The sequence below is a fragment of the Phalacrocorax carbo genome, chromosome Z, assembly GCF_963921805.1.
Source record: "Phalacrocorax carbo chromosome Z, bPhaCar2.1, whole genome shotgun sequence".
Taxonomy (NCBI): domain Eukaryota; kingdom Metazoa; phylum Chordata; class Aves; order Suliformes; family Phalacrocoracidae; genus Phalacrocorax; species Phalacrocorax carbo.
The window spans coordinates 37,420,049-37,445,209 of NC_087548.1; the positions used below are offsets into that span (position 1 = coordinate 37,420,049).

At 39.2% G+C, this 25,161-nt stretch overlaps 1 protein-coding gene across 3 annotated transcripts in view; it reads right to left on the bottom strand.

Annotated features, from left to right (window-relative positions):
• Positions 1-6: 6 nt before the first annotated feature.
• SLC24A2 (solute carrier family 24 member 2) overlaps positions 7-25,161 on the bottom strand; it is a 106,127-nt gene continuing 80,972 nt past the window's right edge. For all 3 annotated transcript variants that reach the window (XM_064438569.1, XM_064438570.1, XM_064438568.1), the window contains 6 exons: positions 24,722-24,817; positions 22,966-23,054; positions 9,554-9,682; positions 2,895-2,984; positions 2,276-2,442; positions 7-464 (listed from right to left, as the gene is read on the bottom strand). In XM_064438569.1, the coding sequence (XP_064294639.1) occupies positions 215-464; positions 2,276-2,442; positions 2,895-2,984; positions 9,554-9,682; positions 22,966-23,054; positions 24,722-24,817 (821 nt within the window). In that variant the 3' untranslated portion in view covers positions 7-214. The remainder of the gene's footprint in view (positions 465-2,275; positions 2,443-2,894; positions 2,985-9,553; positions 9,683-22,965; positions 23,055-24,721; positions 24,818-25,161) is intronic.

Sequence of the window (25,161 nt, forward strand, 5' to 3'; positions counted from 1 at the left end):
TTTCCATTGCCTTCCTGCCTTCCTGCCATCCTGCCTTCCATTTCCTGCCTTCCTTCCTGCCTTCCTTCTTTAAATTGAGGGAGAGGAAATTTACAAATCCATGCATTAGTCTCATTGTGGTTTTTCACTGTTTCATTATGATATATATATTTTTTAATAAATATATGTGTGAGGGTGGTTTGGTTTTTTTGGTCTCAAGAAACAGCACTTTTCACTAGATGGAGACAGGACACTGGATCACTTTGTCCTCCAGGAGGACACTGACAATCAGGAACACAAAATAAAGCCCAAACATGAGAAAGCCCAGGATTTTATTCATTCTCCACTTGCAGGAGGCGATGGAGAGGATGACAAAGAGCAGCATGATGAAGAGGAGAACAATCGCACAGAACAGACCATTGCTGCTGACTGTCACCGGGGCAAAGCTGTTAATTGCAGCATACAGGAGCCATGGAAAAGGAAGGCTGTTAAGAAATAGAAAAATACATTTGAAACATTGCAGAACTGCAATGCCTTACTGGGGCACTAGAAGGTTTTTGGAGACACTTTTAAATACAAACAGAGGCTTCCTGCAGGATGGTTCACATAATGATGTGTCCTTGACATTAAAAACCAGCACTCTGCAAGGCACTGCCCCCAAAATTTGGCCCTTAAAACCCTTGATCCACATTTACTGTATAAACCTGTGTTAAAATGTGAACTTCAGCTGAATTCCTGCTTAATTTCTATTTATGTATTTGCTGTTATTGCATTTCTCATCTCTGATGCCACAGGATGAGGCAACATCCTTCTAGAAGATGTCAAGATGAAATAAATATTTAAGCCATTGATTGGAGCTTAGCAGGCTTAGAAAGCATGAAAAGAGCTGTCAGAAGCTCACAACATTCAAACTTTGACTAAGGAGCTCAAGAGAGAATAATCTTCACCAGCTTAACTGTGCCATTTCTGTTGTAAATATACCAGGTCTAGCAGACTGGTACAGGTCAGAAATATTTCCACTGGTAGGGAGACTAAAAATTTTAAGAAAAGTCAGAAAGCATTGCAAAGAAAAAAGTTTTGTAATGCACCCTACATGCTCTAAGTTGAAGCACATGGTAGTGAATAATGTTTTAATATATTTTCATATATTTTCATATGTTTTGCAGGTCTGCTGCTTACAGATGTTATTTCAAAAACTTCATGCTTCTGGATTAATAAAAAAAACTGTCCCAGTTTTTCTGCTGTGTCCAGAGGTACTGTCATTAACTAACAGATGAAGTAAAAAAGCCATTTACTATCCACTTCAACTTCAGGATCCCTTTTTATACCTGTGCAATTGCTGGTATATTTTCAGCAGCAAAAACTATGATCTGTTCTATGACTAGGCTGCTTGGGACTACCACTATGATTAGACATGTTCTTCTGCATGAAGCAAGAAACAACCAAAGATGGAGAAACTGAAGAGTATGGACATGATTCTCAGTGCCTCTATCCTCTTTTGAAGCTGGGAATGTGCGAATAAAGGCAGAGTTTGCCTGTATATTCCTTGCACTGAGGCACAGATTACAGTGTTTCTGGACCTGATCTAGCTTGGTCTCAGAAGGTCGAAAAGGACTTTGAATTCCAACCACGTGCCACACAGCATTATCCTAGAGCTGCTGTGAAGCAGTAATGTGTAAACAGCACATTTCTGCACAATCTTATATTGCTTCATGTTGTCAGAGCTATACAAAGGGTCCTTTTTATTAACAGAGAATTGGTTTGCTATTTGTTATTTGCCAGGTCTATAAAAAAATCACATGTCAACAAAAGCCTAAATGAACTACACAAGACAATGACATTCTATTTTTATTACAGCAAACATGTTGCATACTGCGGAGGCAATGAATTGTTCCTGATCATTTATAAAGAAAGCTCCAGTATAAGAACAATGACCGGTAACATAAGCAAACAACAGCAACCTGACAAAATCATGAAAAGCTTCAGAAATTCCTTCTTGGAGCACTGGAACAATGCTCTAGCGTGTTTTAAGCGCAATTCACTTGCCTAGGCAGCTCTGTAATGTATCAAACAGAATTAGGCAACAACTTTGTAACAATGCCATCAGGCAAATGCCTGTATGTCTCTAAACTTCTGAGCACTTGAAATAGCAACATCTGTTGCATATTTGCACCACTCTCCTTTTAAGCAGCAATGGCAGAAGTTGTTGTAGGCACCACCTTGGCAAAACCACAGCAACATGCTAAGAATAAAAGACTTGTTAAAACAGAAGTAATTTTCTTGCTGTAGGACTTACCCCACTGTGATGTCAAATATGTTGCTTCCGACAGAACTGGATACAGCCATGTCACCCAGACCTTTGCGTGCTACGATAACACTGGTAATAAGGTCAGGAATGGATGTGCCAGCAGCTAGAATAGTCAATCCCATGATTTCTTCACTAATACCAATGGTCTCTCCAACCTAAAAAGGTTTAAGCAAAAACAGCAAAAAAACCTCCCGTCCTGCAGTGAAGAAATGCTCTCTGCTGTAAATTTGTTTAATCAGGAATATTATCCTGGAGCTTGCACACTAGCTTGGAGAATACAGGCAAGATTGGAGAATTACTCATTTTCACAGATTTCCACATGTTTCAGGAGAGAGATAAGACTGTCAAATAGAATCAGTAGGTATTGACAAGCAGTTGCTGATGGCTCTGATGTTACCAGAATGATCAAGTCCTGTGGTCAGGACAACCACAGCTCTCTGTACTACTCCCCATTTACTGAGTAGTGGTTTACTTCATCCATGGTTGCAGCTCCTAAAATAAAGCACTATTCAACATGAGATAGATAATGGGCTCTAATTCTAAATGACCTCTCTCAGTGCAAAACACAACGCAGGGCTTGTATTTTGTACCAGTATCACCTCCTTACCTGATGTGCCCACCAGACCATTAAGTAAGAAAAAAATGCAATCCAGCTGATAGAGCCAAAAAATGTGATGGGAAAAAATTTTCTTGAGCTCTGAAACAGAAACAAAGAGAAACAGTGAACACCTGTGTTGAAGGCTGATTTGCTTCTCAAAATGAGAGTGGCCTCCCATTTTTTCATCACTTGTTCCCACCAGCTATTCCGATCATCATCAGATGATAAAAATAAATGTCAAGAATGATAAGATCAAGAATGATATGCCTCATTCTTCCAACTGTCTCAGTCACCTCCTAACAACTTCTGTGATCAATGGCAAGTTTTGGTTTGTGATTTGTATCATATTGTTATGCCGCACTTTGCATGTGTTCAGCTGAATGGTAGTTTGACTTCTAAATTTATTAATAACTTCCGCCTTGTTCAGAAAGAATGTTTTCAAATTGCTAAATCAGGTACCCATACCTTTCATTCATACATCAATAACTGTGCGACACCTTTCACAGTCAGTATAACAAAGGCTGCCATATGACAGAGCGAAAAAATTACACATCTAAAATTTATTAGGGTATTTACTTTTAATGAGAAAACAACCCACTTTCTCAATTAGAACAGAAGATACATTAAGCATATATTTGCCATGCTTTCTTTTGTATATAAAAACATGTAAAACACACTCTGAGGCCCTTCAATGAATTAAAAAATCTGTATAACACCAAAGTAACTTCATTTTCATTTTCAGTGTCTCCCTTACTAATGTCAAACTCTGAACAGATAGCATTCTTGCAGCCAATGAATGGGTTATATTGAGGTTAATTATTTATTCTGATTTCTATTCTGGAAGTCTTTTGCATCACCCATATTTCCTATTGGCTAGCTAGGTCTATGGAACAAAAAGAGGTCAAGTTAACTTATAAAGGAAGGAAACATGACTGCAGTCCGGTACCAGGCAATCACTGTCCAGATCAAATTAGTGTTTAAAATGAAATTTGTACTGTGAATGAATGCTACCAGCCTTGAATGAAGAGTGTGTACCATGAATGAACAGGTGAAACCATAGTCTTTAGGGGCATTGACCTTCTGAACACAGATCCTCCCCCAGATAACTTCTGACGTGCCACTAGCAGAGACCTATACATTTTCAGGAATAACCAGTATAACAGCTTGTGGAAGTAAGTTATACCACACTGAATACTTGTTCCAGCTGCTGCTTAATCCTGCACTACCTTTTCCCATTACGTCCTCAGTAAAATTACTTCCACTTTTTGCTGTGCAGGGGCCTCCAGAGCTTCTGGGCAGCACACCTTGCCTGTATCCCTGTCCACTGCAGGACATGCCCCTGCTGCACCAGGAGACTCATTAGCCTGTGGGTCATTCCTAGGTGCTGCGGGAGCAGACAGGACTGCAGGGCTTTCCTTGAACATGACTTTTGGAGAGAAAATACTATTTGGATTTTGCCAGTTGAGCTTCCTCAAGCCATGATAAAGCCCTCTTCTTTAGGGAATTTACAGAGCTGCACAGCCAGCTTTTCTTGTTTAACAAGCAAAAGAGGCAGCCCCACATTTAGGAATTGGTCCGCATGGGTGGCTGTGGACTAAGAGGTGCTCAGTGAATTGGGCTTGCCATTAGAGCTGGTGATGCAGGAATGACACTGCCTTTGACATCAGCGAGGCTGGTCCGCAGCTTGTTGAAATTGTGTAGACTCTTTCTGCTGATGTAATTGGAATGAGATGCAGTCATTACTGATAGGAAAAAGGTAAAGTCAGCAATTGTGCACACTCATCTACAGAACAGGACAATTAAAAGGTCCATACCTGCTCTAGCAGTAGGTACAGCTGTAGGCTGTGCTACAGAACCCTTACTCCCTGTGGGCACTTTGCATAATGCTAAATGCCCTGCTGAAAACTGAGCTTGTAAACATCGACGAACATAACCTTTACAACTCCACAATTTAATATACATGGGAACACACATTAAAGATAGTACAGATTTAACAGTGCTCCCAAATCCCCTCATGTATAAGTGAAGAACTGAACTTCTGTTGGAGTACAAAAATCATTCCAGCAGGTGTTTTAAATGAACTGTTTTTAAATACAGGCATAAATAGCTGCAATGGCACCTGGAAACACCCCTATCATATAAAATCCATTACTGTCACAAGCACTGTTTCTAGAACCGCCCAGGGTACTTTGGTTGATCTGCTTCTTAACTCTTTACAGAGCAAACAGAGCTACTTTTTCAAAACAGAGTTCTAAATTTTTATCAGATCAGAAAATCTGATAATGAACTTCCAACATTTAAACCTACTCAGATGGACTTTCATTTTTAAAATCAAAACTTCACATGCACTGGGGGACAGAAGACCTTAGTCTGAAAAGGAACACAATTTGAAAGGAACAGACAAATATGGCTGTTAAAATAGTGATCTGACACCAGTGGGAGCAGAATTGAGTCTGGAAGTGATTAATCTAAAAAGCAAATTCCTGATTTAAGACTAAATGGCTAGCACTTCTTTCACACCATTTTTAGTAGCCAACTCTTTCAACTTGCAACATTTTTTGTCTTCCTTCTAAAAGCTGGGATTTTCTAGCAACATATACGGTGAATGAGATGATGAAGTGATACGCTTGTTGCAGCTGGTCACAAAATCTACACAGAGCATCTGTGTATTGTGATCCATAAATCATAGCAATGCAATTTGAATTATCACTATACAACACTCAAGATGTAAGCATACATTGGCTTATGCAAAGCTAATACAGCAAGAGCTGCACTGGCCAGTAATAGCTTGATTATATATAAAAAATGGTTCTTGCAAAATAATGAAGCACTGCCTATCCTAGCCAGGCACTCACGGAATTCGGATGGCTAAGAATTATGAGTCAGTAACTTTGCAGCATGTGTATTCCTAGCCTGTCTTAGCCAATCCTCTCCCAGTAAAATTAACTGATAAGCTGCAGTTTAAGACTAAGAGTACTTTAAGGCTTAACAGTTTAATCACCTATCTTAAAAGGGGGAACAGTTAAACTCAAAAAGGGAAAAATTCAAAGCTTGTGTATATTACAGGTGAAGAAAACAAGAATGGACTCTGTAGATGCTGCTATATAATTTGCATATAGATTAAATTTTTAAAAATCAGTAACAAGAGTGCTGATTCTTTTTTGAATGCTGGATGTTATTTCCAGAGTATAATAATAATAATGATGCTTATTTTGTAACTAGTGACAGCATTCTTTTGAGATTTATCTCATTGCAACTCCCTAGCTCTTGGAAATATAGTGAGCTGCCAATTCCAAGCATTCTCCTAGAAGAATTAGTCAGACACAGCAATACTTCACCTTTTCTGGTAGCTGTTGTGATGGTTGCCTTAAGACAGAAAGCCCAGTTTGTTACCAATTGGTTCAATTGTGGTCATGGTAAAAGACAAAGGAGAAAAGCTATGTCTCAATCAGTTCATATGCTATTTTCTTTTAAAAAAGAGAAAGAATTTTGTAGTTTCACTGTAGATTGGTACTGTTCCTGTCTATCAGTGATCTTAAGGACATTTTTCTTGGTACATTTCTATATTGATTTCATGCTAGTGTCTGAAAAACAGGACTTCAAGTAGCAAAAGTGATCCAAGTATGAAGCTTTTCTTCTAAAAGCCTGATCCTGAAAAGATAGTGAGTGCTTAGCAATTTGCAAAGTAACTGTCTTAATTTTAGCCAGTATTATTACCAACATCTTCACTTTACCTTTAACCTGAATGAATCATATATTTGTCTCATACCTAAATTTATCTTCATTGCAAGCTTTGGTTTTCCTTTCATACTTGATGGTGCTTAAATCTGATTACTCAGAACCTGCCCCTGTAACTGGATCTGTGCAGGAACATCTTCTCCTTGTCCCCTTGGTAACAGTGCATCTCAGTGTACGGCAACAAGAGTTCATGTAACTTGTACTGTGTAATGGGAGTTTGCAGAGATACAATGAACTGCCCCATATGGGTCCCATGACAGCAGCACTGGAGCTCTGATAGCCATTTTTCTGGCCTGTAACACAAACGGTGGACAGTGCAGTATGGCTGCCACAAAAGAAATGGTGTTCAGTATCTGCCACTGACCCACTGGGTCACCTTGGTCACATAATTTTCCTTTCAATCTTTCAAAATCCCCTACTGCTGGAGGTGGACAGTTATGTCTGTAGCCTTTACAGACCCACTGGGGAAATAAGCTATTAGTACTGAAGAAATACTCATTCAAAACACCTGAACAAAGAGTCAGGTACAAAATTCCCCAAGGGCACACCTACCTCTGGTGCACTGCCGGCAACATTACTGATGTTATAGTAAGGATTTTAATATATACTGGCTTAATATGAGCAGGTATTATTAAGGCACTAAACACATATTAAAACATGTCAGCTATTGAATCAGCTGAGAGTTAGCTGAACTAATGCATAATCTACTCTAAGTATATAAAAATCTGCATATATGTACACCAAAGCATAATAAGGCAGCAAGGATTTTGCTAACTTTATAACCAGAGGTCTTGTATGTGTAATAATTTCTCTAGAGCTTCTGGATCACATGGAGCTAAATATAACTCGGTATAATACAAGTAAATGCAGTCAAACCATCTCCATTATGTGGACATAAAATATAATTTAGAAAAGTCTCTCTAGGAGGAAAGGAGAACTCATTTTTGAAAAGTGGACACCCACAGGGGATGTCAAAGGCTCCTTATGGTTTCTGAAATCAGTATATAGCACACAAGTGTTCATTTTATATATCCACATTTTTCTTTTACTTTCCATAACTTTAGCCTCCCCAGTCAGGTCTATTTGTATGTGGGAATATAACAGTCATGAGGCTTGATCATTTGTCACAATAACTCACTTGTATTAATAATCAGTCTTACATTACTTCAAGCTGTCTTGAGACATGGAAAGACTTAGGGATTTTATTCTAGTATGAAAATTAAAAAGTAACAAGTAGAAGACAAAGGTCTAGTAGAATATGCCTTTAAAAGAAATGTATATCATTATTTTTGAACCACAGAGAAAATTTAGAGTCTAAAATCTTTCCAGTGCCCCTTCAGGGCACTTCCTCAGGACTTATGTGATATTCAGTGGAGATCTAGAAATGCAGATATGAAGGACCCAAGAAGTTTTAAGAGCTTTCAATTTCATAGAATCATAGAATGGTTTCGGTTGGAACGGACCTTTAGAGGTCATCTAGTCAAACCCCTGCGCAGTGAGCAGGGACATCTTCAACTAGATCAGGTTGCTCAGAGCCCCGTCCAGCCTGACTTGGAATGTTTCTAGGGATGGGGCCTCCTCTACCTCTCTGGGCAACCTGTGCCAGTGTTTCACTGCTGTCATCATAAAAAATTTTTTCCTTATATCCAGTCTAAATCTACCCCCCTTTAGTTTAAAACCATTACCCCTTGTCCTGACACAACTGGCTTTGCTAAAGAGATTGTCCCCATCTTTCTTATAGTCCCCCTTTAAGTACTAAAAGGCCGCAATAAGGCCTCCCTGCAGCCTTCTCTTCTCAAGGCTGAACAACCCCAGCTCTCTCAGGCTGTCCTCACAGGAGAGGTGTTCCAGCCCTCTGATTATTTTTGTGGCCCTCCTCTGGACCTGCTCCAACAGGTCTTTGCTGTGCTGAGGCCTCCAGAGCTGGACACAGCACTCCAGGTGGGGTCTCACCAGTGTGGCATAGCGGGGCAGAATCACCTCCCTCGACCTGCTGACCATGGTTCTTTTGATGCAGCCTATGATACGATTGGCTTTCTGGGCTGCAAGTGCACATTGTTGGCTGAAGTCCAGCTTTTCATTCACCAGTACTGCCAAGTCCTTCTCCACAGGGCGACTCTCAATCACTTCATCCTCCAGCCTGTATTGATACTGGAGGTTGCCCCAACCCAGGTGCAGGACCTGGATGCAGGACCTTGCACTTGTTAAACCTCATGAGGTTCACACAGGCCCACTTCCAAAGCTTGTCCAGGTCTCTCTGGATGATATTCTGTCCTTCTGGCAAGTCAACTGCACCACTCAGCTTGATGTCATCTGTAAACTTGCTGAGGGTGCACTCGCTCCCACTGCCTATGTCACTGATTAAGATATTAAACACTACTGGTGCCAGTATGGACCCCTGAGGGACACCAGTTGCCTCCGATCTCCATCTGGACATCGAGCCGTTGACCACTGCCCTCTGGATGTGGCCATCCAGCCAAGTTGTTATCCAGTGAACAGTCCATCCATCAAATCCATATCTCAATAATTTAGAGAGAAGGATGTTGTAGGTGACCATGTCAAAGGCCTTACAGAAGTCCAGATAGATGACATCCATAAGTCTTCCCTTGTCCACTGATGTAGACAGTCCATCATAGAAGGCCACTAGATTGGTCAGGCAGGACTTGCCCTTGATGAAGCAATGCAATTTGTGTGACAAAATATTAGTAAATACAAATGGCAATCTTTATAGAGCTCTTACCAAGCAGTTGCCCATAAGAACCTATATAAGATTTGAAGACTGATCTTGTGACATTTTCTTCAAAGAAGAAACTATTTAAAAAATCATTAGTTTTAATTTTACATAAATCCACTACAGTCCCTTTTTGGCATTTATAGAGAGAGCCACCCTGTTGTGCACAACTCACCAACTTACAACAACAGTTACTTACAGGTTTTCTAACATCTGGAAGGGAAGCCCACAGTGGAAAAACAATGGGTAATACAAGAAGGTAGGTGAGCTGCTTGCGTGGGGTGTCAGGCCAGTCCAGGCTGAGAGGCTGGTCCTCACCCTCTTCATTCTGTAAGAAAAGCAGCAGTGAGCAGAACATTAAAGTGGATGAAAGAGGTTAGGGATGAAAGAAGAGTTCTGAGGACTGTGCTGTGTTTCAGTGAGAACCCACGGTGTCTGGAAACATTGCATTAACACCACACCTAGTTAACAACATTAGCTAGGATGCAACAACAAAGATTTCAGCCAAACTATGAAGTATCCCTGCAGCCCAGGCTGCCTGAGGACATCCGTTTGCGGCTATGCTGACAGTGATGCTGGTCCCTTAGGATGCACGGAGCAGTGCCATGCCTCCTTCCTGGAGGGGAACCTTGTGCCTCTGATATGTCTTCCCACAGTCTTTCCCTTGGGATGTGGGCTAGTCTAGTCAGGGATCAAAACTGGTCTGGACTGCATCAAGCCTGGCCACATAGATAAGAGATAAAGACTGAGAGAGAAATAGAGAGATGTGTGTGCATGTGTGTATACACACATAAAAAAACACATATATGCACATAAATTCAAATATATATGTGCAAATATATGTATACATATATCTAACTTTTTAAGCTTTTGTGAGTAACTTGAAAAGTTACGATTTACTATATCTCTATCTATGTCTATGTCCATATGTATTTTCTTATTCATAGGAATTCAGGCTGGCAGGAACCTGGGGAGCTCCACTGCTCAGCTGGTGGGGTCAGACTGGGTTGCTCAGGGCTCTGCCCAGTCAAGCTGTGAAACCACCAAGGATAGAGACAGCCTAACCTCCCTAGGATCTGGCTCTACTGCTGGGCTGTCCTCACAGGGAAAATGATTCTCCTCATCTCCAGCCTGAGCCTCTTGTGTTTAGGCCAGCCACAATGTAGCAGTCTTCTTAACAACTTGGTGCTAAAGCTAAAGGAAAACCATTTCTTTCCTATTTGTGTAGCTATTTTTCACACCAATCTCTGGTCTCCTGTTATGTGTATGATGTTCACCTGCCAGCTCTATTACAGAGTAGGTGTATAGGGACCTTCTTCCATGGCAGAAAACCTTTTGGCTAGCACACACTTCTCTTTCTGTAGACTGCTTCTGCTAACATAATAACTCCTTTAGACTGCCACCTAAAGCAAGCAAAGCGAGCATGATTCAGCCTTTTGGGTGTATGTATTAAAATATCTTTTTAACTTTAATACAGGAAGGCAATGTCTCCAGTATTGCACATGGATCTAACTTACACCACAGAATAAAGCAACAGAAAAAATGGCCTAAAAAGTTCTTTCACATAGATGTGTGCAATGCAAACCTTGTTAAGCCTGTGGAATGATTCCTAGAGACCTCAGTGAAAGCTAAAGAAGGCCAAAAAAGAGTACCTTGTGAAAACTGTGTGTGTTTGAAAGCATGAAGGGTATAAAACACTTCATGTAGTGTTCTTGTCTTCTTCTTTTGCAGAAAGCTAATAATTGAGAAGTCAGTCACTCCTTTCTGCAGCATCCAAGTTACTGCTCCCATAGATTTATAATAGAGGTTTCTTGTCAGTTATTGACCTGTCTTAAGATTGTTTACATAAACCTTATGACACTGATATAAGAAGCATTCATTTAAATTACCACTATTTTTTTCTAAGCAAAAGAGAATAACTCAATAAGATAAATGTCACCATATGTTGGTATTGTTCATAACGTTTTCTACTTACTGCTAATTTTGATTGAAGAACCAGTCTTAATTATTCCACTATTTTGAACTCATTAATTTTTCAACTACTCAGCTACCCAAACTGATCAGTCAGTACCTACAGAGGCAAGCCCAACTCTTCGCTCAGGCTCTTCCATCATGACTGTATCACCTGACACCCATAGACTAGAAGCAAATCCCCATTTACCTCTTGACACATTGACAGTCTGCAGCTACTTTGAAAGTTATGTGTTGATATCAACAGAAGACAATATTTTGTTAACCCCTACACTTTATGAAACCCTCAAGTTGCATGATTGTAAGATGACAGAAGAGTGAACAGATCATAATAGGCATAATAATTTAAAAGATTTTAAAAACATATATAGGCACAATTTGTCACAGTCCACACAGTACTTAAGAGGCTCCTGAGCAGTTTAAAAGGCTTGCTTTTGCCTTTAGCTTTCAGCTCTTTACAAAAGGGGGCAGATAATCGGTACTTCACTGCTGCAATCTATCGAAGCCTGACTTTTGGACTTTTGAGGGCCCAGGATGGTGCTGGATTTTGTGGGGCTACTTCCTAAAAACCAAACCCTTTCCTTTTCCATTCTGATAGATGCTTTTGGGGTGGGAAAATCAATCTGAGATGGATGCTCAGCTTTGAAATATAATGGCTGAGGTAAAATTTGAGCACAAAGGTACCAACTGAAGGGTTGCCTAGGTAACTCTTTCTGAGTGGCCTGTGTATAATTCAAGCAGCAGACTCAGCTACAATAAAGCTCCATAAATGACTGCTTCATAAACAGCACTAAGCGACAAAGTACTTCCTGAATTGCCATCTTTAGATATTAGCCATGACTAACAACAATATTTAATTGCAGCAAAAGCTTTACATTAGACTGAGTTTGCACATAAGGCTGCAAAATGTGTGGAAATTAGTACCTAAGTTGGTTCATGCAGTACTGTACCAGTGCACACCGTACTTGAGGCACAACACTGCGCCTCATTCTGGTCTCACGACTGTGTGAAAGAGCTTTGGGCTAGCATGAGCACACAGGCAATGTGAGTGGCTGTAACAAAGGACCACAAATAATTACATATGGAGATTGCCAGATGTCTCAAGAGAAACCTTGATCCACCTGTTTGAGACCATTTCACTTTCAGGTTGTATTGCTTCACCCCTCGCCCCAAGACAACTATCCCCAAAATATAAGGCCAAACTTGATCTCACAGTGCACCAAGGCAGAACCCTTTTTCTTGCTAATTTAACTCCAGGGGGCATTACAGATGCTACAGACTGGATCTCCATTTCCTATTTCAGAAATCAGAATCAGCTTCTGATTTTCAAATGCCGACCTTCCAAAAATCCATGGAAATAAGGAAGGTCAACGTATTTGTAAATCTAGCTTCCATGAATTTCAAAGCAATGCTGAACTATCTAGTGATGCTGAATACAAAACAGGGAAATAATTCTGGCAGATATAAAACCACAAAAATGTGAGTGTCAAGCTCTGACTAAGCAGCAATGATATAAAATGACTCAGCACAGACTTACGGCAGAGATTGCACACATTATCTGTGGCTCCAGCCTATCTGCAATGTACATACTGAATATGCATTCTCACAGTTTGTAGAAACTAATGCTGAAACTATAGTTTTCATTTATTTTAGTCTTTATGATGAAAACTCAGTGCTTGTAATGTTCAGTATGATTCTGTTCTGCAATGCTAAGAAGAAAAACATAATGATAACACCATATACACAGTGGAATTCAGTTGCTTAAACATACATATGGTGGTGCCATTTTAGATACCTTCAGGTATCTCACTTGACCTTCACATACTCCATCAGAAGCGGAGAATATTCTGCTTGTTTATGACATATCTGCCACCACTATGCAAAAATATGCATTTCTCTAGGCCAGCTCAGGTGGTACTACCTACCCATGTATACACAAATGAGTCCTACCCCGAAACTCATTCCCTGCTATGACTCGGTAGCTAATTAACTTTTAAGATACTAAGTGAACATATGGGGAAGTTGCATTAGTTGACATTATGAACTCTGATGATAATCCGATACCTACACAAAGTTTCATATGAACCTAAATTTAACTGCTGTCACAAATACAGAGGTCATATTATAGTCAAGTAAACCCTGAAGCTGCACTGACAATCACAGTTCTCTTAGATTTCCAAGTCCATTTTAATGACTTGTTTGAAAGGAATAAAGGTTGGACTAGATGATCCCTGAGGTCTCTTCCAACCTGTGATTCTGTGACTCTGTGATTCTGTGAATGTCTAGAATATGCTAATTAACATAGAACTGAACAGTTTACTTATATTAATACAAATAGCATTAATTCTAAGTGTTCTAGATAGACATTAAACACATCAGTACTGTTCTTGGCAGGAATGAGTGGCACCAGCACCACTTTCTCTCAGCCAGCATGATAATCTGAAGACCTTTTCCCAGGCAGCATTTAAAGGCTGATGTCTGGTAGGTTAATAAGTGATTTGGGAGAGGTGGGAGAGGATTTTTTAATCATATGGTAAGATTGACCAGATTGATTGCTAGCCCCCATTCAACTGGGACTTCCCTGGTTAGCCAAGACTGCTGATAAATGATTGCAAGTGGATTGTTGAGCGCTTCTGCCAGCTTCTTCAGTACCCTTGGGTGGATCCCATCTGGCCCCACACAGTTGTGCATGTCTAAGTATTGTAGCAGGTTGCTAAACATTTCCCTTTGGATTATGGGGGATTCATTCTGCTCCCCATCCCTGTTTCCAGCTCAGGGGACTGAGTGTCCTGAGAACAACTGGTCTTGCTATTAAAGATAGAGGCAAAGAAGGCATTAAGTACATCAGCCTTTTCCTAATCCTTTGTCACTCTGTTTCCCCCTGCATTCAATATGTGATGGAGAGTCTCCTTAGCCCTCCTTTTGTAGTGAATGTTTTTCTAGAAACATTTTTTTTTTTAATGCAGTAGACAAATTAAGTTCTAGTTGGTCTTTGGCCCTTCTAATTTTCTCCTGGCGTAACCTCATGACATCCTTGTAGTCCTCCTGGTCTGCATGCCTCTTCTTCCAAAGGTCAAAACCTCTTCTTTTCCTGAGGTCCAGCCAAAGCTTTCTGTTCAGCCAGGCTGGCTTTCTTCCCTGCCGGTTTGTCTTTCGGCACATGGGGATGGCCTGCTCCTGTGCCTTTAAGATTTCCTTCTTGAAGAATGCCCAGCCTTCCTGGACTCCTTTGCCCTTCATAATACCTCCCAAGGGACTCTGCCAACCAGTCTCCTAGACAGGTCAATGTCTGTCCTCCAGAAATTTAAGGTGGCAGTCCTGCTAACCTGTCTCCTTACTTCCCTGAGAATTGAAAACTTGTATCATTTCATGATCACTGTGCCCAAGATGGCCTCCAACCAGCACATCAACTGCAAGTCCTTCTCCGTTTGTAAACAGCAGGTCAAGTGAGGCACTTCCCCTGATAGGCTCAATTACCAGCTGTGTCAGGAAGTTATCTTCCACACATTCCAGGAGCCTCCTAGACTGTTTCCTCTTTGCTGCATTGTATTTCCAGCAGAAATCTGGTAAGTTGAAGTCCCCCACAAGAACAAGGGCTAGCAATCATGAGGTTTCTCTCAGCTGCTTATAGAATATTTAATCTGTCTCTTCATCGTGGTAGTGTGGTCTATAACACACTCCCACCATGATCTCTGCCTTATTGGCCTTTCCCCTGATCATTCACCATTGTCAAGCTCTAGACAGTGAAAACACTCCCTAACATACAGGGCTACCCCACCACCTCTCCTTCCTTGCTTGTCCCTTCTGAAGAGTTTATAGCATCCATTGCAGCACTCCAGTTGTCTCAGTCATACCACCGTGTTTACATGACTGCCATTACATCATGGTTTTTGTGCTGTACAATGGCTACCAGTCCCCCTTTTTTATTGCCCATGCTCTGTGCATTGGTGTAGATGCACTTCAGTCAGGCTATTAATCCTGCCACCTTTTTTTTGGGAAAAGCTGTAATTCCTATATGATCCTTCTCAGATGATTCTGTGGTTTCTAATGCATTAACAACTCTTGTGTCTTTGCTGTTGTGTGGATCTTCATCTCCTACCTCCACAAAGATGTCTATGGTGTTGTGTGCATTACTATAGGGACATTTCAAACGTGCTCCAGTGTACTCGACACATCATGGAGCAGACTGAAGGTCCTTGCTAGCATGCCATCCCTCAAACACTGGCATGCCACCCACAGGCTTATCTCTAGCAAGCCTGGTTTTATTCCTTCCCCCTTCAAATCTAATTTAAAGCTCTTTCAACGAGCCCTGCTAACATGCTAACCCTATCCTTGCTATTTCAATTAATCTTCTATGTAACTCATTGCAAACAATGAAAAAGATATCAAATCTCCAGACACTCCATCTTTCACAAGTTCTTCATCCAAGAACATCTGTCTAATACTTTTCTGCAATCCCACAGAAGAAACCTCTTACTGGTTTGCTCTGAAATGGTCTGACAACTTTTCCCAATCTCCCAAGAAAATATTTCCAAAGAGGAAATGATGTTGTTTCACATTATACAAACAATAGAAACATATGGTGACATTTTATCAATAATTATTTTGTTTATAAACAACAGTTTATACCAAACTCCATCTGCCAAAGTCACAATGTAGTAACTGCTTCTGGCAAACATAAGAAAATAATTGTCTCCATGGATGCTTACGCTCATATTATCTTAGGAAAAACAGTTGCTTTTCTGGCACAACATCAAATGGCATTTTTATATTTTTCTCCTGACAGTAGGACAAAATGGAAAACAAGTACAATGGACCACCTCAAACTTACCTTAAATACTGAATCTGCCACTATTTACCAAGAGGTCTGTATTGTATAATAGCTATAGCGTATTAATTATAAATATTGTATTCTGAAGATTATTCTCTTAGCCCAGCTAAAGAGCTGAGATACACATATTCATGCCTATACATTTCTTGTACATTTTGACTTCTGATATCATTAATCAATATGGAATTAGAATTAGGACTCCAGAAAAAAGGAAACTGCAGATACGAACTATTTGCAGTTTAATTTGTTTATGCTTAAGTGTAGATATTCTACCACCTATAAAAAGGCAATTTCTGTCTTTGCCTGATAGTGCTGCAGAAGACTGCTGAGCTTTTTTCTTTTCTTGGAAGTGAAGAGCTCTGTAGAATCCAACTGCTCACAGTAAGTGAATCAAGAAAAAATTATGGTGTCTCAAAATGTTACCTGTCTTAGAGGTAAGTACTGATTTTCAGAATTGAGATTGATTTTTTCTTTAAAATAGCGAATCTTGCATTAATATATTTCACTAGAAAGGCAGATGACAAAGGTAGTTGGAGCCCTACTGTGAATAGCCTCAAATTTCTGCTTGCTGCTTCTTACCTGTAACTTGAATAGTTCATTTATCTCCTCCTACCTCTTATTTGGAAAAAAAATTGAAAGAAGGTGCAATAGCTAGTACAGTAGTATGCAATTTCTATGGGGTAACTAAGACAGAAAACAACATCTTTCCTCATGAATTTTGAATATTATCCAAGCAGGGAGTAAAATTAAATCCCTGAGTTTTCAGAATGGATTCTGAAAATATGGATAGTCTTCTTAGGGCAGTTAATTTGTATTAATCCTCTCTGCACTGTGCACTCACTGGAAAGAGCTACCTTTTGAGTGGGGCCTATGGGAAGAAACAAGGCTCAGGCAGGAATTTGCTCCAGATTCTACTTTTGCTGCTTGTGTACTCTTGGGCTTTTGCACAAATACCCTCAAGCACAGCTCCTGGCGTTTATATGCAGCTTTTTATGCCCCTGTTACTGGCAGCACTCTTCGGGGAATTTGAAGAGAAATACTCAGAATGTAATTGTCAAAACTACTGTCAGCCCACTGGGAGAAGTAACAGCTATGCTATGATTGTCTTCACACCATTTTTCACTGTCCTAGTTTTCAAGTAAGCCAACTGATTTAGAGCAGAAAAGTAGCCTTAGGAAAATGAAGATCAATCCCTTTTGATGGCAGTGCCATTCTCATTAAGTAACAAAGAGTTATACTGTCAAACAAGATGCAGGCATTTACTTTAGACTGAGTGTGGCAACTAAAACAATGTTTGGGCTTTGGAAAATTTATTTTTAATGATCAATTAAACAAATACCAGGGATGCTAGAATATATCATGGCCTTACAACAAAGGCTGCTCTAATCTCCTCTACCCTCTCTCTATGAAATAAAAATGTTTACTATAGCCCATAATCATAGCCTGAGACAGAGAACACAACACTACTCAGATTTACATCACGCTAATTTGATGCAAAATGAGTGAATACTTCAGGGCAGGGGAGATCTGTCTCCACCAGAGGCTCTGTCCTGAAACACAATGCACCGTGCTGTTGCTCTTTGGTGGGGAAGGCAAAACATGGTTTACCACACTGTTGCTCAGGTAAGCTGATTAGATTCAATAAAGACAATAACAAATTTGTGGCATTTTCCTACAACATGTAAGCTGCCTTATATTTTCATGGAAAAGTTCTCTCTGACATGGTTGGCATGTAAACATTTTTCAGAGGGGGTTCCATAGAAACAGGTAAAAGTGTGTGCACATGTACATGTGCGTGTGTGTAGATGCGTGTGTGTGTGTAAGTAAGTGACAGGAAAAGGTGTTATCTTCAGATTGGAAACTATTTTTAGGAAAGCCACAGGTTAAAACGACTATGACTGAACACACTTAATCAAATGCTTGCTAAGAAGGTGGGGGTGGGAGGGGAGGAGAGGCAACTGGACTTAGAATGATCATTTCTCTGAAGGGCACCCTATAAAACATTGAATGAGATAGTCAGTGTCCTTTTAGTCTTGTTTCATTTCCTCATATACACTCAGTACCACTCTATGAAGTTTTATATAATACAGCCTTCTCTTTTGTGGCAACCTGCTAAAGGTTAAGAGACAGAATGCTATTAAGTAGAAAAAAATCCCCAAGGAAGATGCAATATCCAGCTTGAGGGAAGGCAATTTCTGACTGCAAACGAAGCAGGAATGTCTTACAGACCGTATGGTGTGAGGAGGTATTGCTCCCTGCTGTGCTGGTTAGGGGATAGGAAGGAGACCATAGCCATCTGTCCTCAGCTGAGGATCCCAGTTTTATCAAAGTGTAGGAGATCTGCTGCTACTTACAGTGGGAGTGGGATTATGTGAGTCTTGCTCTCTGGGATAAATGACTGGGTGGCTGGGGACATTTTCTGGAAAGCCTTTTTGAATTGCTGCAAGCAGCATCAGGACAGGGTTTATCTCCTTGCTTAAGGGCTTGGGCTAGCAAGAAGACAGCTGAGGTTCCCTGGAGGAGCATGGAGCAAGAATAATGGAGTTAAAGGCCTGGAAAAAATGGGAGAAGCAAGACAGTAGAGTTTGGAAAAGACAAATGAAGAAATTAAAAGGAAAAAAAAACAGAAAAGGAACTAAAGTTAAATGCACCTAGTTCATGAAACCTTGTGAAATTCATTAACTGACAGTGTTCTTGACTCTGTCTTGTGTAGTGTTTCAGACTTGTGCAATTAAAAAACAAGGAAAGGAGGAAAGAATATGAGTCTGGAAAAAATATAAAGATGACAAAAAAACCCCACCAAAACTAAAGAAACCAGGAGAGGTATAGAGTAAACTAAATCATGGCATCTGGAATATTATGTTTTTTAAAAAAGAAGTCTAATTTACAAATATAGAAAAACTAAAATACAACATAGAAGCTATTTTTTTCCCTTTTCTTTCAGTCTTACCTGAGAACTTCCTTTCACAAGGGTCCTTTGCTGAACATCATACTTATAAAAGAAGAGGTGTTTCATAAATAAAAGGGATTTATTTGCATATTCTTTTTGTACTAGTGGAACATACAATTTTTACTGTACTTTTTTTAGACAATTCTAACTCCAGCACAGAACTTAATATTACTAAAATGCTTGTGTCTAGGGGTTTAGACTGAGGCACCATAATCTGCACCAGTGAAAAGTAAGAAGAAACACAAATATGACTATGCTTGTTTTCCAAGAGGGAATAGCATGAAGACCATAGTGGAACTTGACAACGGAAGAGAAAGTACTAGATCCCTATGCAAGTCTTCTGTAACCTCACTGCAAACGTGGTAGGAATACTTGACCTGCTAGACACGTACACCCAATTCCCAGCCCACAGTTTTCAGGACAACATTTTTTCCCCAAAGGCATATTTGCAGACTGGTTCCTCAAGATGGACAGTGCCTCTAATTTTCTGAGTTGTAAATGATCCTCACAGGGACATGAAGGCACTAATGGTAAGTTTTCCTAAGAGATATTCTAAACAGTGCTTATGGATCACAAAACCCTATCTTTGAACACATACAAGTGGAAAATTGGAGATAAGAAATTTTATACTCTATTTCCAAAATCTGACACTTCCTTTTGCATGAGAATAAAGAAAAATCATCAAAAATTCAAGCCACCAGATTGAATTCTTCTCATGAAACAGAAGCAAATGATGTTCTCAGTGTAAAATGGAGAATAATTGTTCACAAAAAGATCAAAATTCAAGAGCATTTGTACATCAAGACTGAGATGTAATGAGTTTGTTCTTGTTGCTCAGCCTTAATGAGTGAGTTTTTGAAAGAGAAGGATAAACTATTGACGAGGACTGGCTGCCATAATATCCTGTGCCTTCAGTATTACTTCCCTGAACAGAGCTGCTCTTAGAACTGATACCACTATCTTTGAAGTTATACTATTTCCTAGGGGTACATACAGTCTGCAAAAAGTTTGCAAAAGGTAGGAAGAAGGCTTGGGAGGGCAACAACTGAGTTCCCTTCCTCAAATTCTAATCTTCATCAAAGAAAGATTGTGTGAATTCCATATGTCTGACTTTGTCATTGCCAACACTTCCATAAATCAGGATTAATCTTATTAGTATCCATGATGTCAATATACCATGCAGATGGGAACTGACTAGTCCAGTGTTAGCTTCAGAGTGATGCCACAGCTTGTGAATGTGTATCAGGAAGCTGTGCCTAAAAAAGCCAGGCAATATGTTGAAGAAGGGTCCCTGCACAGGACAGAGTAGGCAGAGAACCTCACAGCGAAGTAGGGACCTAAGTAACATAGAGACCTATTTGTTACATGGATGAATAGATTATTTTTATTACAATTTTTCAAAAATTCCAATATATACTTCTGAATTACAAAATAGTCTTCAGCATATCAATAACTGAAGCAGCCTGAGATAGCAGCATCTGTCAGGTTATCACTGGAAGAAGACAAAATTAGAAAGGCCACTGGGGAGGAACCCAGCATGGGCCATCTGAAAATGTTATCAGGGGATTGCTATTTTTTATTGTGACAGCAGACACCTGAAATCCTTTCTTTCAGACTGATGGAGCTAAATCTGCAGAGTCACTGATCCATTAGTTACAAACCTCCCTGCTTGCTCCACCTTGTCATTTGGATAAGAATAAATAATATATCCCACCTCTGACACAGCACAACAGTTTTTCAGAATGTTGTAATAGTTGCTGAAATTAACATAAAAGTTCCAAACCCTGCCTCATGGAAAGTTTAAAATGTCTAAAGGGAGATGAGCGGAAGACATTGTTTAGTAATGTACTCTTGCAATAATTTTCCCTCCTTACCCTGCAGTTGCTTGAAATTGAAACCATTGTCTTGAATGATGAGGCTGCTTGACCTTGCAGATTTCTGAACAACCGTAGAAACTGCTTCATTACAATGCAAAATGATAGCATATGGACATTGCTGTGAGATGTGATTGCTTAGGATTGTTTTTCCTTCATTGTTTTCACTGACCAATCTCAGTGGAAAAAATCTCACAAAGCAAGACTAATTTCCCTCTTAAGCTACTGAACTCTGTTAGAGTCTAGCAGAGTTTTCATACATCCTACGGAGTGGTTTACATACACCCTAACAGGTTACACCAGGCTGTGTCATCCCTTATTGACCTGTGAGAACAGTCTAAAAGCCACTCTGCTTTGGATTTTGGGGTTGTTTTGGGGTTTTTTTGCTGATGATGAAAAATAGTCTAAGGATATATTTCCCTGCAGCGGTGAGGTTGGACTCTCAGAACAGGATCCAAATGGATCTGAAGATTGTTCTTTCCTTACCTTAAAATGGTGAGTGTTGAAGTGCGGTGCTGAGGTTTTTTATTACAGAAGTTTTACTCATGTCATTATTTAAGAGTAATGCTTTGTTGGCCTGACAAGGACCTTTAAGTAACAAGTCAGTCTGAATAACTTAGATTAACAGAAAAGGTAATTTAATGTTCTGCTATGCTCTCTTTCCACAGGAGACTCATTATCAATACTGACCATTCAGGATATCAAAAACTACCCATCTTTTTTAGATCCCTGATTCTGATTCTCAATTTCTATTCCCAGCAACCAAAATTATCTGTAACCAGTGAAGAATTAAAGCCATCTGCCAATATTTGGTGCACTAACACACAAGTTGGCCAAAATAATCTTGTTATTTCTCCACCTTCAGCTGTGTAAAGCAAACAAATCTTTTCCCAAAGACTCACCCTACTACACATCCCAGTGTTTTTTCCCAGTCTTGCAGAAAAAAAATTGATAACCTCTCCCGATTATAAGTATGTTTCAGTATAAATTATGCACCTTGTGAAGTATAATTGTTTTTATGAAGCAGCCAACAGACATAAACACACTCCATTACTTGTACACCAGTCCTAATATTTTCTGTGGCTTGCAGAATGTTTCAAGGGAAGAATCACTACAGTGATAATGGTCAAGTTATGAAGATGTCAAGATGATCTCCAACTTGGACTAACAATTTTGTTAAATAATAAATAAGAATTTTCCACTTGTTTGCCTGCTTGGGATGCAGGAGGTTTTAATAAATTTTTTTAAAAAGTAAAAGGCATTAAGAAAGAGGCTGGCAGGGTCAAATTTTGCAGTCAGCTACTTTTGAGAATTACAAGTTATTTAATAAAGAAGCTAGCTCAACTGCATAGCTATTTCAGTAGCCGTTGTGCAAGTTAGACACAGTTATGCAGTTACTTCTCTACAAAAGGCATATGTTAAAATAAAAACATTTAAGTGTTTAATTATTTCTTTTGCATGCTTTAACCAAGTGCAGTAAGAGTCATAGAAACACTAGTATACTATATCTCATTCAGCTTAATTTGTTACTTGTCTCAAGATAACAGAAGGCAGGATGGAGAAGAAGTTTGTGCATAGCTCCTCTTTTATAACTACTTTTAACTATCCCATGAAGGAAAACAAAACAGGCTACACTTTTAAGATAATAGGTTTTGTACAATCTCATGATAATCAGACAAGCAATTTCCATTAGCTATATTTAGGGCTGCAAACATATTATCTGATAAGTAAAGATACATTTCCCAAAATAATACATTCCAGACTACCGTCTTACCTTACACTGAAGTACAGGGACAAGTGAAGATCTTTTATATATGGCAAACCACACACTGGGTTCAGTTGTAAATGAAGATTAAATATATTGTAGACAGTTCACATTAACAGCTTCTTGCTATTAAAACATATACTTTCAGTGAAAACCACAACCAAACATGCAATATATTAACCAATACAAAAATAAAAAGAAGAATAAAAAAGACATTAACCTCTTCTTCAACGTTATGGGCGATTCCATTCTGCACTGGTCCTGAATCACTTGGTGGTGTTACTGCAACTTCCACTTTAACACTTTTTTCTGTGGCATCATCCATAAATAAGTGTGGGAAAACAACAGAACATAATATTAAGTAATAAATCTGCTAGTGAATCTGCTGTCATATATTCAGTCTGTGTAAATTGTCAACTACTGAAGGTGGACTAGCACCTGCCTTTAAAAGAGAGACAAAAATTCTGTCCTCCATTGACAACTACACATTTTGAACAAAATTCTTATAAGTGGTGGGCTTGCATTTGAAGAAGCCATTCTACTGGCACTCATGTCCTAGAAAAAATTACATTCTTTGTAACATTCACCCTTTGTTTATGCTAAACTCACTAAGCCTAATAATTCATGTAAAAACTGACATATAGCATTCTCCCCAGACGTTAAAAAATGCATGTGGCATTTATAGGTGAGGGGATATATTCAACAAGATATAACTTTTATAACACACTAACCCCTGCAATTAGTAAAGTTACTTCCAAGCTGCAATCACGCTCTTTCTCATGCAAAAATGTGAGAAAAGAGTAAACAGACCAGCTAATAACATCCGACAAGAGAATCCTGTAGTCCTTGTGCTAAACTTTTCAGGAATTAAAGGGATAAATTTGGGCCTTTGGTTTCTGATGCCCGATTTATTCCAATTTATTCTTACTTTTAGTATTTTGGAACTCTCTAAACAGTAAGTATTTAACTCTTTAAGTATATACTAGATAAAAATGTCAATAGCCAAAAATCCCTTAGACAATATAAAGTTATGGAGAATAGCAACAGGAAATGTCTAACTCAAGTTCAACATGCCTAATGGTATGCTCTTGTGCACAGAAGTAAATACAGCTGTATAGATACATTACTGCTATCCTGAGATTCTTCTAAATTAAAAATCTGAGATCATAGCCACAGCAGAGTGCCAGACTATCTGTAACTATTGTAATCAGTGCATGTGTGTTGTCTCTTAACCCCACAGCCAGCATTATGGTTTATTAACAGTGTCCTATCCAACTGCTCGATTCTGGAAGTAAATAGTATCTAAACATAGCACAAGGTCAGAAAAAGTGTCAACTAATAAAATGATTCAGCTTTTATCAGACACATCTGCACATGGTTTTCTAATGCAGAGAACATGCCAAGGTAAAGTAGAGAAAACAGAACATAGTACAGATTTTCTTTTAGTACAGGATCTTTTGAACTAAAATACAAATTCTTACCCTTAATGGAAAACCATAGTGAGCTAATTTTGCACAATTAGCACAGATGGGCCTATATGACTCTCAGCAATAGTAGACAGAGAAATAAAATCTTAAATATGAAGGTTGTTTCTTTTTGTGACAAGGATGATACCACATAAAACACATATCCTCCTGGAGCAGCTCTAAAAATCCATTAAATTGTCAGATATAAACTCTGAGTAAATTTTGTCTCACTATTTCTGTCACTTCAACACATATCCAAAATCAGCATTGCTGTTTTTCTTTTCAACTCTGCTGGGAGGCTTTCTAGATGCCCTTAGCTGAGCTTCTCTCTTGCACTTAACTCCTGTCCTGTCCATAAGTTTCATCTTTTGTACAGGGAATCATAATATTTTCACTAAGCTAGTCCAAATGAAGCAGAAGAAGAAATTAACTCCTAAGGATTTTTGAGCAAATTAAAACAGTGAAAAAGGCCTTTGGGAACAGGTGATAAATCTGTACTGCTGCACTCACCATGATTAGCAGCTCCATTCTGCCTTTCACTGTCTTCCACCTGGCACTTCTTTTTGGCGATCTTATGCAGAATTGAGGCCCTTTCCTTGAACTTTCCTAGAAGAAAGCATTGTAAGTCTTAAATTCTTAAAATGAAGCCATTTTGAGAAGCAAAGTTTCTTTGCCATAGCTTAGCCTCCATAAATCAGTGCCAATAATAATTTCCATCCCTCCTCAAACAGCAAATGCTATTAAGCACTATCTGATGTTCTCATGTATACATTTTTCTCTTTTTAGTGGAAATAATTTTTTTTTCTATTCTGAGAACTCAGCAACAAATAGAACAAGAAATTGAAAACAAAAGCTATTCTTTTTCTTCGGAAGCGGTCAGTAAAGGTCCACCTATGAAAGTGCTGATGTAGGATCTCAGCCTAAACAGAAGATGAATACAAATGAATCTT